Source organism: Apis dorsata, unplaced genomic scaffold (genome assembly GCF_000469605.1).
Source record: "Apis dorsata unplaced genomic scaffold, Apis dorsata 1.3 scaffold_135, whole genome shotgun sequence".
NCBI classification, from domain to species: Eukaryota; Metazoa; Arthropoda; class Insecta; order Hymenoptera; family Apidae; genus Apis; species Apis dorsata.
In genome coordinates, this window is record NW_006263427.1 from 197816 (window position 1) to 210869 (window position 13054).

A 13054-nucleotide genomic window follows, 5' to 3' on the forward strand; every position below is an offset into this window, starting at 1 on the left:
GCAGGTGCAGGCTAACGAAACCAAGAGGAGAAAATAGCACGTGTTTCGGGAACGTTAATATTATACGAGTGCTCACGAACATAAAATTTTTATAATCTTTCATCTTGATTTGGGTCAAGTTTTACGAGTTTCGACATTTTGCAAAGTAATTGATGTGCATAATGTGTTAATGTGTTAACGTACGTGTATGTTTATTTAAATGAATGTTTTTTTTTTTTAATTTCATAATTTTTTTATATATAATATAATCATTAAAAAAGGATTGAATGAATAAAACTGATTTATATAATATTATCAAATAAATATTTGCTGGTTAATGAAGATGTTTATATCGATAACGATTGTGAATTACGCTTTTATTATTGCATACAGAATATTTCCTGTTTCCGGTTTTAATTTATCATTAGTCGTATTTTTCCCTTCATTTGCAATCTTTTTTAAAGGAAACGGTTTCCCTCGTATCGTTGTATCTCTTATCCAGTTTTTCTTCGCTTCCTCTTTTGTCTGTTATTCATCCCTACCCTTCTACTCTTCTTTCCATCACTTTATTGCTGCTTTTTTTGTTTCAGTCAACCGGTGAATATTTAATTTTTTCTTTTCTTTCAAACTGCTTAATTTTTTTCTTTTCGTTCTTTCATAATTTCCATTTCTATGTCACTTTATATATTATTTTTTTATCATTTTCCATTTTTCCGTAAATTAAGATGAATATACTTTTGCCATACGTACAATCAAATAAAACAACATGAATATTCTTTGTTTTATAATATTTATTTTTTTTAATTACCTACTGATATGGCTTCGAATATTTTTAAATTTAATAATGACAATTATAATATATTCAACTGAAAAATAAAAAGAAAAAAAAGAATTATAAACGATCACGAATAGTTGCTCTATTCAAGTATACAGGATAACGAAATAAAATAGAAAATTTAAACAGTAATTTTAAAGATAAACATAAAAGTTAAAATTTATTTTTGCATACTTTTATATTTGGGTTAATTTCTTTAATTTTTACCTATTTTATCCGAACACCCTATAAATATATTGGTGATGTCGAGAACGTGCGAAACTTAACTGGCATACACATATTGCTCTTACATGCGTCGGTAGGGTAGGTAGTCGGCGAAGGAGAAGCCTTGAGGAAACGCCTGTCTGAGCACTCTCGACGCAACACGAACTCTGGTAATTGGGTCCCCAGCTATTGTTTCTGCTGCTTGAAAATATTTCACGACGCGTCTGCTGTAATGGCACCGGGTAATTAAATCATGAAATGGCATTTTGTCATATCTTTCGTCATTTTGTTTTCTAATCTCCGATTTGAATGTTCATTAATCATCTCTTATCTCTTTTATATTTTCTTTAAATCTTTAAATCTATAATATGATATAATGAAGAATCTGTAATGTATGCATTTTTTTAAATATTTTAAATTTTATTTCTCATATCAATTATCACTATGTAAATTTTTCAACAATATATACATATATTTTGTTATATAGGCAATTCCCATGATGTTTTGAAATAAGAAAAAAAAAAATATTGACCTTTGCACCAAAGTGCGTGACTGCCTTAAAGGAAGGCGCTGCACTTTAGTTCAGAGGATTTTTATTTCAAAGGTATCTCACGTACTACAAACGTCTTAAAAGAAATCGGAGAAAATCCTGGGTACAACGACCCTGCTAGTAACCCTCTTTCGTTCATTCTATTTTCAGATTAGCATAACAAGCAGGTAATATGACACGACTTAATTATGCTGTCGCAATTTAAAGAATTACCATACCATAGAGGTTTAAGCTAATGTACGTGCAAATAGGGGTATTATCGATCAAGATTAACCGTGGAAGATTCTGTAATTAATTTCATGCGTGTCAAATCTCATCATGAAACATTCTTTTTTTTTTTCTTATTCTATCCTTATTCTATATATAAAATCCGTTTAATGTATTTATGTTTGATTTAATTAAAATAAAATATTTTATTTTTCTTTATATATTTAATAAAACTAATAGAAATCGATGTTAATAGATTAACAACTATATAAAATAAATTACGTGGTTCACTTTAAATAGCAGATATTTCTAAATCAACATTTTTATCAATAAAAAATTTTTTCAAAGATTTCCAAGAACATCATGATTATTTAATGAAATAAGTCTTTTTCTCGATATATATAAAAAGCGTATTTAATCTAGCAGAAACATAGCAAGCTTTTCTGACTACCAACAAATGTTCCTACTAATTCCACTGAGCATTGTTCAAGACAAGTTTCTCTCTCTTTTCCTTTTCACCGGCCACAAAAATAAACGCATTCGAAAAATTTACAAAAGCCACGTTTTGTTACGGACGTCGAAAATGAAAAGAACACAAAACGCCTCTATGAATGTGGACTAATAGTGTGAACGTGAAATGCAAAGCATGTACATTACGTCGCAACACGAAACAAACGATCCAGTGGTCCAAACAGAGTTACGAACTCGTCCATCCAAATTCGAAGGTAGTTTTGTAGCGTAGGGTAAAAAGTGTCGAGTGCGCGAGCAAAAGACAAAAGAAGTAACGCGTTTTCTGAAACGATGCGAGGATAGCCGTAAGCCCGTATTTACTCTTTCAAAAGTTCGCGAGACTCGAAAGAGAATCCATTTGCGATTTTACATACTACCCCTAGACAACTCAGTCCCGTGAAGTTTTAGTTCCGCTCTTTTTACACACCCTTTCCTTTCCTTTCTCTCTCTTTCTCTCTGTCTTTCCTTCTCAATCTTGAGCGCTCTTCCGGATTTATTCTAGAGTTTGCGTCGCAGTAGGTGCAACGACCGTCTTCAGTTCACGTTCCGTAAACAGGGAATTCCTGTTTAAACGCGATTCAATCCTCGAATTTCGATCAGTCGTTCGCCTATTTCCCAAACTATTTAACGAGAACAATTAAACGTCTGTCTTAAGCACTTTTGGCTCTTCCATTGAATTTATTCTGCGACTGTTTAGATATAACTAATATACGTGGTTACTTTTTGGTTTAAGATAGAAATAAACGGAAATCGATTTGAAAGAAACTTCTTTTTTCTTAGGATTTTGATTTTTTAAAAGTTTGTCGTAAAAATTTTAAAGATATTATCAAAAAGAAATAGCATTATTTTAGGAAAATCGTGTGCGTTCGATTCTTCCGGTTGTAGAACAAACTTACGAGTGAAATTCCGTTCGACGCAAGATGAAGTTTGTTTGGAAGAGAAACGTATCCGTCGCCGGATGGAAAACGCACCAGGGGAAGAAAGATTTTCCATAAATTTACACGGGCGTCCCTGTTTCATTCGTTTTCAACTACTCCAAACTGTCGACGAAGTTCTCGACAAAAGTGAGGAACAGATATCTTCCTACGATTGTGGCTCATGACTTCCGTTTCTCAATCTTCGAAGTGGTGTTTCTGCTTTTTCTTCCTAAATGTCACATAATATTTATTTCAGAATATAGTTCTATGAATATAGTTTATATAGTCTATACTATATTTTTTATTTAATAGTTTTAAATGATATTATAGATTTAAATGATACATTAATATTTGTTTGTTTCAAAGTCAGATTTATTGTAAAATAACTTCCAACATGAGTTTGTCAAACAGTATCAATCATGTATACAATACATTGAGCAATGTAAACCAATTGTAATTTGATTTATTTTTGATGTTTGTATTTTTCGATATAAATTTTTACAAACATAACAATCAATCATCGATCATGTTATATTTGATTGATTTCTGACTTGAAATATAATTAATATTTATTTGTTAAATTTTGAATGATTTTATAACTTCCTAAAATATAAAGTGAAACAATAAAATAGATTTTTTCAAAGAATTCCAATCATAAATTTAAAAAAGAGATGAAACACTAGATGACAATATCTTCCTTATAAATTTCGAAACTATTGTACTCGATTCCCTTTGTTCACATCGCTTTTACCAATTTGGCAATTATTTTTCAAAAGCATGGTTTAAAATATTCGAAATAGATATAACATTTATCCATTTTTAGTATCGTTTCTTTTGAAATAATAGTATGTAATTCTATTGGCATCTGAAAAATAATTAAATAAATTAATTAGTTATTAATAGTTAATTTTATAACTTAATTAATTGACAGATTAAAATCTTTCTCTGTTTTTTTCATTTCCCTGTTTTAAGATTTCAAATATTCGAAATAAAAATAAATCTCGAAAGTCTTACCTATTAGTCTTATAATTATTATTACTATTATAACTATTATAGATTATTACTATTATAATTATTATAGATATTGCAAATAGTGAAATACAAAGAGAATTTTTCACGAAAAATCACAAGTATGAAGAATTATAGACAAAATTCATCGAAATACGATTTAATAATCTGAAACCACAACAAATTAAAATTCTTTATTTTCTTATTTTATAATATAATAATTTTCCTAACTGTTTTTAGAAAATTATTTTTAAACTTGTCCACAATTTCGATGCAGAAATTACTTAATACTTCCGATGTTAAAATTTCGCCATTAATGGCCGTTACACGTTGAAAAATGGCGGCAAGGATCGATTCTCGAGAAATCACGCGTCGAGAATTATAGGCGAAGTTTATCGATATCGCGTAAATAATGAATACAATATGTACATACATGGGTCGATGTAGCAGGTTCCACGGGGTGGCACGCGAGCTACGAGGGTGGTTGACCCCATGGCGTGCAGGCCTTTGAGTAACACGACAGAAAAATCAAATTTTCGTCAGACGTTGCGACGTCGAGCACGCGCGATATAATATCTTTGAAGCGAAACGGAATATGGAATCGCGCTTTTCGAGTCACATTAATCCATCTTCCTCTGACCGATGTAGACGTTTAATATACTAATAATGATAGAAGCAATTACATAAATGATAATGATGACATGGTTTATCTTTGTCGAAATATGTCGATATAATAATATCGATATATCATGTGAAATGAATCGTTAACCTAGAAAACAATTCTTATTATTAAGATATTTTGTTTCTTCGATCTTTATTATTTTGATAATTTGAAATCTTTCTGAGAGTCCGAAATTGATCTTTAATGATATTAAATTCAAGCTTAAATAAAAAATATAAATTTCTTTACATCAAACTCAATCGAAATTTTATTAATTTTTATTTTATATTAGTTTTAATAAATACGATAATTAGATAAAAGAAAAGAAAAATATAATAAAAGTGTAAAGAAATAGATAAAAAAAATAAAAGATATCGTCTAATTGATTGATATGATATAATTAAATTAAAATATATTTTTAAAAATACTTATTTTTGTTGCATATTTTTCTTCTAACAAGTATAGAAAAATCTATGCTACATTAAAATTACAAATGATTAACTCAATTACTTGTTATATAAATATGTTGTTTTATAACTTTTATAACTATAATTTGACAGTTAACCTAAAATTTGTAGGTTATATATATAAGAAAATGTTGAAGAAAATGTGTTTAAAATGTCATAAAAATATTCTTAACAATATATTTTAAACTCACTAAAATTGATGAAGAAATAACTTTTTGAGTTGTCCTTATTAGTTTTTGAATGAAATAAAATGAAAAAAAAGCAAAAATAATTACTTGCGATACTTTCAACGATCATTTTAGATCGCGTGACTGACTCATTTTTCGTGAATTATGCGCATGCGCGGATGACAATTTTCGCAAGACATACAGATCACGTTTCGACATGTTTGTTAGTAGTTAATTAACACAATTAAAAGCAACAAATCGAGTCTATAGTACCACTAATAATATGTTCTAATCAAATATAATCGTTGATTCGATTAGCAAATGCATCTGTCGGTGAAATCAGTCGCGATTTGGTTCAATGTTCGCATTATCAAGTTCGTAAATTAAGAAAACATTAAGATCTAACTTATCCCGCGTAATTACTGAAAATATTCGTTCGCGTCGCATTTCTTTTAGGTTAGGTAGTACTGTATCATAGTGCCTCTGAGATACAATATTCATGTTCCATAGCCATTGGAATTTTTGTATGTTTGGCAAATCGAATTTTAGGCAAGTTTAATTAACGGTGCAGTGAACATGAACGATAGCTATGAATAAGCATTGATTGGAAAGTGGTTAGGGAAGCTTTTCTCTGGTCTCTTGGTTAATCCTGATCTCTAGCAGGAAATCATTAGCGCAGGAAATTTTAGGAAAAAAAGAAAAAAAAAGCGCATTGCGATGATTTTAATTTTAATTAAACTTCGAGATTTCCGGTCGCGTCAAAAGAAACTCGACTTGAACGTTAATTGCTAAAAAGATAAAGAAAAGAAATAAGAAGAAATAAAAAGACGTGGGAGAAAAACTGAAGCGAGATAAAGATGAAGATGTAGATGAAAATCGAGATAAAAAGATGGCGTATGAACAGTTTCATTAAAAATGCACTCCGATAACTAACGTTTAACTTTAATTAACAGAGCCTCGGGATACTTGGAAGTATCCCCGCAGCTTGGTTAATCCTGACGTTGCTGGTGCTCCTGGTTTACCTGGTAACGAGATGCTGCGACCGGAAGCCGCGCCCCAGGAGGTCGATAACCCTGCTGAAGTGTTCGCTGGCCATCCTGGCGTTGCTTTGCAGTGGAGCTGTTGCCGTCGGCCTCTACGGTAACGACGATGTGCACAACGGTTTGGTGCAATTGGTGGCCGCCGCGATGAACGTCGATGGTATTCTCATGGGTGTACGGAATCAGGTTAGTTTGCTTTACAAAATATGCCTATATATTCTGATCTCTCTAATGTTCTCTTCTTCCAATTAAATACGCTTCAAATAGCATCCATATTTACCTCGTTTAAATTAAATTGATATGATTGATTACTTGTTGAATATAATAATCAATATATTGAATTTCTGATAAAGGAAAAATTTGAAATGATTATGAAAAAGATAATTATGTTCGGATTTTAATATTAGAATATTAAATTGACATTAATTTTTCAGATAATCTTAGGAATTCGATATTTTAAATATTTTATCTTCTGATCTTTAATGTCGTAAATCTTGTCCTGGATATTCTCTAATATTACTTCTCGGATGGAATTTCATTTTGCTTATTAGTATTTATTCATTCGTACATATATTCATATTCATATTTTAATCGAAAAAAGTAAAATTGTGACTTGCTCATAATTAATTTGCGGTCTAGTTTTTTTATGTTTAAATGTACCTTGACTCACGTTCTTAATTTAGGTCAAGAATAGCGAGAAGTTTGCGGACAAGCGTAATTGAAATAAGCCTGAAAGAAGATCCATCTTATGATAAATAATCCGATTTCCAACCACCAAGGATTCCATTTTTTAATTAAAGATTTTTATCTGACGGACTTAATTTAATCGAATTGCAAGTAAACGAGATTAATTTCATTTTCAAAGAACTCAGAAAGTGAATTAGTAATTACATCTTAGAAATATTGATATAACAGGATTGCTTAAATTATTTAATCGTTATGAAAAAAAAATAAAAAAAATAAATATTTTTAATTAAAATACTTCACATCAATACTTCAAATCATACTATATATTTATTTTTCAAGACCGACACCATCGAGATTATATTAAAGAAGAAGATACAACCACAATTGACTGCCTTGGGAGATGAATTCGATGCCCCTGTCAGCAATAAAACCATGCTCGGTTTGCTGTTGACTGCGCTGCAGAGCATGAAGCAGAACACGAACATCGCCGTGAACCGGAGCTTCGAAATTCGAAAACCGCTGAGTGGAATCAGCCTGGCCGGCGCAATCGGGATGGCAGTGAAAATAGAGCAATTAAGGTGGCCCATCACTATGGCCGTTCTCAGCGCGCTTCTCGTTCTCTGCGTGGTGCTGGTCGTCGGAGTTGCACGACATTCCAGATGCGTTCTCATAACGTATGTTCTTTTTCATCATTTGCAAAAACTGTGCGAAAATCGGATTTCTCCAACTGGATTCAACTTTTTTAAATCATGTTTTTGTCTCTTTTTACAAATGAGAAGAGTGGTAAACTCAAATCAGTAAATTTTAGAAATGATTTCAAGATGTTAAATTCGATATGTAAGATTTTTAAAAATATATTTTATTTATTATTTAAGGATATTAAGTTTTAGTATATATTTCTAAATATTTATTTGAATTAAATTTTTTTTTTTGTTTCAGATTCTCCGTATTCGGTCTATTTGCAGTGATAGTCTCTTGGCTGATGGCTTCACTGTATCTCGCGACTTCAGTGGCCTTAGGTGATCTCTGCGTGTCCCCAGACGGTTATTTAACCAGAGCGGTACCGTCCACCCTAGCCTCCGAAGTTCTTTCATATTATACACATTGCGAGAATACACGCAGCAATCCATTCAGCCATAAATTAAACGATGGCCAAATCGCGGCCAGCAATATGAAAGAAAATATGAATACTGTGACTAGATTGGCATTAGAATTGTTTAAGGAACAACAATTACAACCAAAACTGAATAGCCTTTCGATTGACGTGAACACTGTGAGCAAGCTTATGTCAGGCTTGACCACATTATTTGATTGCAAGCCACTTCATAAACAATATGTTCATGCCGCGAAGAGCTTGTGTCATTTAGGATTGTGAGTATATTCTTATTTTTAATTCGCTATTTAATGAATACATAATAAAAATTTAATAGTATGATTATGTTTGGAAAGAAGTAAATAATTGAAAATTATGTAAATTATTATATAAAATGTTTTCTTGACATTCTCAAAATATTGAATACTACTAATTCTTAGGAGTATAATTAAAAAGATGCTCAAAAATTTTTGAAATTCCCCAGATACGGATTAACCTTTATGCTATTGGCCAGCCTAGCTGCAGGATTGTTTTTCACAGTATTAGTAGGAGTGGACTCTCATACTTGGATCTACATTCGAAAACGGTGAGTATGCACGGTCAATGTACTTAAAGGATGTAATGCGCAGTGTATGATTAACGGGGGCTTTGTTCTAGAAGAGATTACCATCAAGTTGACGAGCAGGATCCTTATCTACCACCATCGGCAGCCTCACAGGCGATAGCAGCTAGAACCCTTCGAGGCCAAGGGTCGTACCCGCCTACAGCCCCTTCTGTATTTTATCCGAATGCTCATGGCACTCAAAATACCATTAAGCAGCCTCTCTTGCTAACGCCGCCCCCGCCGTCCTACGCTACTGCGACTGCTCGAGCACGTCAGCTGCACGAGAGCATGTTAAAGTTTGTGCATGAAATTTTATTCAGTTTTATTTATTAGCTATGGTTCACTTTTATCGTACAAAACTGACATAAACACGATTTTAAGTTAATTTGAAGAAGATAAATAGCAAATAATAAAAAGATGAATGAAACTAGATTATTAAACTTGCTTTTTAATTTAATAAACAACATAATTATAGGCTAGAAAACATAATACGATAAAGGTTGGACGTCAACAGCTGCGTGAAATGCGTCAGTTTCTCAAACTAATTTTATGATGCAATTGAAAAAGGAATTTAATTTTACGATTTTATATTATTTATAATTGCTCTATAAATATTAAATTGATGTAAGAAAAAATTAAATACGATCCTTTTTCATAACTGCCATCAAATTAAAGATTTGATGTAAAAAAAATATAAAGTTTGAAATGGATGAATCATAAAATTGATTATTCAATATTAATAAAAATATTAAACATTTCATCAAATCTTTATTTGATCATTTGCTTTATATAGATGATGTATTTTTTATTCGATTTTATGAGATGTATTGATTTTCTATTTTTACCAGTGTGTTGAATCAATTCATTTTACGATTTATAATATGACTTGTTTATGTCGATAGAAACTATTCTTAGTGTAAATGTCGCTTTAATCGTATACAACACTCTGGTGGCAATACTGCAAATAATACAGTACAGTTATTGATCTTTTATTTTTGAAAATAAATTTAATTATTTGACAAATTAATTAATTAACAATCATAAATTAAATATAGTAACAAAATAATTGTTTCTCAGGACAATAACTGTACAATGATTTTCTCTCTTTGGTGTTTTTATAGCATTCTGGCAATTCAAATTTTCTTCAATACTCATAGATATTCTTTAACTTTTTTTAATTACTTTCTCTAATCGATGTTTAAAGCAAGAAAAAGAATTCGTTCTTTTTTTCTTTTTTTCTATTTATGGAAATATTAGCGATAGTATGCTTTTGCGCGTGTTTTTATTATAGCGTTCGTGTTTAGATTATTTTACAAAATGAACGAATGATATAAAGTTTTCTTGATAGGAATTAGACATCAGAGAATCATCTGAGAGAAAGATAATGCTGCAACTTTGTTCGTTTCGATTTGCTATTTACAGAGGTGGGGGTATTAACGGGAGCGGAGGAGGAGGGGATCACAAATCGTCTCAGCATAATCAGCAATCGACAGGTGGACGAGCTGAGCACCGTTCTGGGCTCGGAGATCAACCTGGCCAGTACGCGACTTTGAGCAAGCAATGTAAAACTCTTGAATCTAGTGACTTTTACTGAGGGCACGCCCCCGCAGGGCCCGGTAATTTCATTATTCTTTAAGAAAAACAATTAAAATATATATTATTTTAAATTCAATTTTTTTTTAATGTAAATTTCATATTAAAATCATAGGTAGAGAACCACCTTGGACACCAAGTGTGGCGTCCTTCACCGGTACCCTGTCTCACAATTCTCATGGACCTGCTCATCTGGCAACTTTCCAAGATTCTCGCAAAACACAGACTCTAGATCCAAAAAATCTAGCGAATCTTAAAAGAGGTCCAACTCCTGCTTGGAATCAGAATCGTCCATTACCACCAAATCCTAGCAGTCAACCAACATGGGAATTTGAGTCTCGTTCGCAGACTAATATGAATCAATTTCGATCCCTGGTACGAAATAAGACACCAAACATTCGGATTCAAGACCAAGTGCAAGATCAAGTACGAACGCTGGATAGAAATTTCACCAGGAATCAATTCAATGGTACTACACAAAATAATGCCGTACCAAATATGTATGGAACGTATAATCGAGCACAATCGAGACAAGAAAACAAATCAACGGTGGCGACGTTGAGTCAAGTACAGGGTAGCGATCCCAATTTGTATGCTGTGACGGAATTGTAAAATCAAACGGTGTACCAAACACATGCAAACTGCCATTATATAAGAATTTTGCAATTCAATAACAGATGTAAGCTCATTGGTAAATTTTCATTGAGTGTGTGTAGAAAATTGAGAAAAACGAAAACAAAATCATTCTTTTTAAGAGACTCTTTCTAGAAACGTTTTACATTTTTTTAAGTATTAACGTGCATATTTTGATATATGCATTCTTATTTTATATGATAAACTCGAAGAAAAGTGGCTCAATTGTTTGGTAACTTTTGATAAGAATCATAAACATTTACATATGTTTAATCATAAGATTTTACAAAAGATCGTCATTTTATGAGTACAATTGATGGAGACCGGAAACCATAAAGAGTTTTCCTGCAAAGATATTCAAAATTTTTGGGAAATCAAAACAAAAATAAAAAAAAGAGAATGAAAAGAAAAAACACATCTTTTTATAATTATAAACATTTGCACATTTAATATTTCTCATCAATTTCACGAATGATAAAAATAATAATATGAATAAAATAAGATGAGGACAAAATATAACTTAAAATCGAAGAATTCATAAATAGTATGTTTTCAGCATTATAAAAATTCATGTTGAAATCAAAAAAAACAATAAAAAGAAGATAAAAAAGGAATTCATTTATATTAATAATTGAAAAATATTTAAAAATATTTTCATTAAATAATTTAAATATTACAAGTATTGAATATTCAAAATATTAATGATATTGCGCAATGAAGATATTGTTAAAAAATATTACATTCAATATAAAATATGTATAATTATCCCTTTCTTCAAAGAATTTACTTATAAAATTTTTATACTTCATTTATTTTATTACCATATATTTCATTTACGATGATTTCTTAATTGAAATTTTTTAATTCTAAAAATTTTTTCATTGCTTATTACTTTTTTCAATTTTTCTTCAAATTTGGCAGTATGCCGTATAATATTTCTGTAATAATTACTTCTATATTTTCTATATTCTCTTCGTCGTTTTTTAAACACCGCTTATTATTTTTATATTTTGTTCTCTTATTTTGCTGTTATTTCTCTATCTCTTATCATCAAATTTTTTGTTTTAGTTTAAATATTTTTTATAAAGTTTTAATAATTATTTCAAAAAATTAAATTCTTTTTTTATCTTATCTTTATTTTTTCTATCAATTATCTTTTTTGAGAAATATGATAAGAGATTTCTGAAATCGCTTCATATCTTATATCACATTTCTTGCATTACCTTGTAATCTTATTGAGGTTCGATAATCGTAAAAAAAAAGAAAAAAAGAGAAAACAATTTTATAAAAACTTTTTTTCTTTTTTTATTTTTCTATTATAATTCTAATTTCTAATTCTTTTATTATATAGACTTTTTTATAAAAATTTCAAAATACTAGTAGTATAATTCTTTTTATGCTTGATTTTTCTAAAATAAAAATTAAAATCTGGGATATCTTTTATATCCAAGATTTTATATTGTATATCATGTATAATAATAATTATTATTATTTTCCGTTAATTTATTCCGTAAATAATTATTGCATATGTATAAGTACATACAAATTAGAAAGTTAAAACAAGATCATCATTGCCATATTTATTACTGCTTGTTAATCATTTGTTTTCATTAAAATGACACAATATAGCACAATTATACACATATTAATATGTCTAAATCGCCTAATAATAAGATGCGAAGAAAATTCATTCATTTTTTCATTCAACCATTTTTGAACATATCGAATTTTTTTTTTTATTGTTTTGTATTTGAATATTTAATTTTTAAGATAATTTATGCCATTAATTTTCACTCGTGGCCTACTGCTTTCTCTTAAGCAATCTTTCTATGCTAATTGCGTTCTTACTTGCCTATAAAATCATTTAACTTTTTAATATTTTAATTGCTCTTAATTCAT

General features: G+C 30.2%; 1 protein-coding gene and 1 long non-coding RNA gene across 7 annotated transcripts in view; both read left to right on the forward strand.

Annotated features, from left to right (window-relative positions):
- Positions 1-11550, forward strand: part of LOC102672837 (protein tweety) — a 43709-nt gene extending 32159 nt beyond the window's left edge. For 3 of the 6 annotated variants that reach the window (XM_031509256.1, XM_031509257.1, XM_031509258.1), the window contains exons 3-9: positions 6459-6731; positions 7572-7906; positions 8172-8603; positions 8810-8911; positions 8983-9225; positions 10352-10545; positions 10638-11550. In XM_031509256.1, the coding sequence (XP_031365116.1) occupies positions 6459-6731; positions 7572-7906; positions 8172-8603; positions 8810-8911; positions 8983-9225; positions 10352-10523 (1557 nt within the window). In that variant the 3' untranslated portion in view covers positions 10524-10545; positions 10638-11550. The remainder of the gene's footprint in view (positions 1-6458; positions 6732-7571; positions 7907-8171; positions 8604-8809; positions 8912-8982; positions 9226-10351; positions 10546-10637) is intronic. The other 3 variants (XM_031509260.1, XM_031509259.1, XM_031509261.1) reach the window with 3 other exon arrangements.
- On the forward strand, positions 10639-11553 carry LOC116185232. The gene has a single exon (XR_004150035.1). It is a non-coding gene; the product is annotated as an uncharacterized LOC116185232 (long non-coding RNA).
- The last annotated feature ends 1501 nt before the right edge of the window (positions 11554-13054 follow it).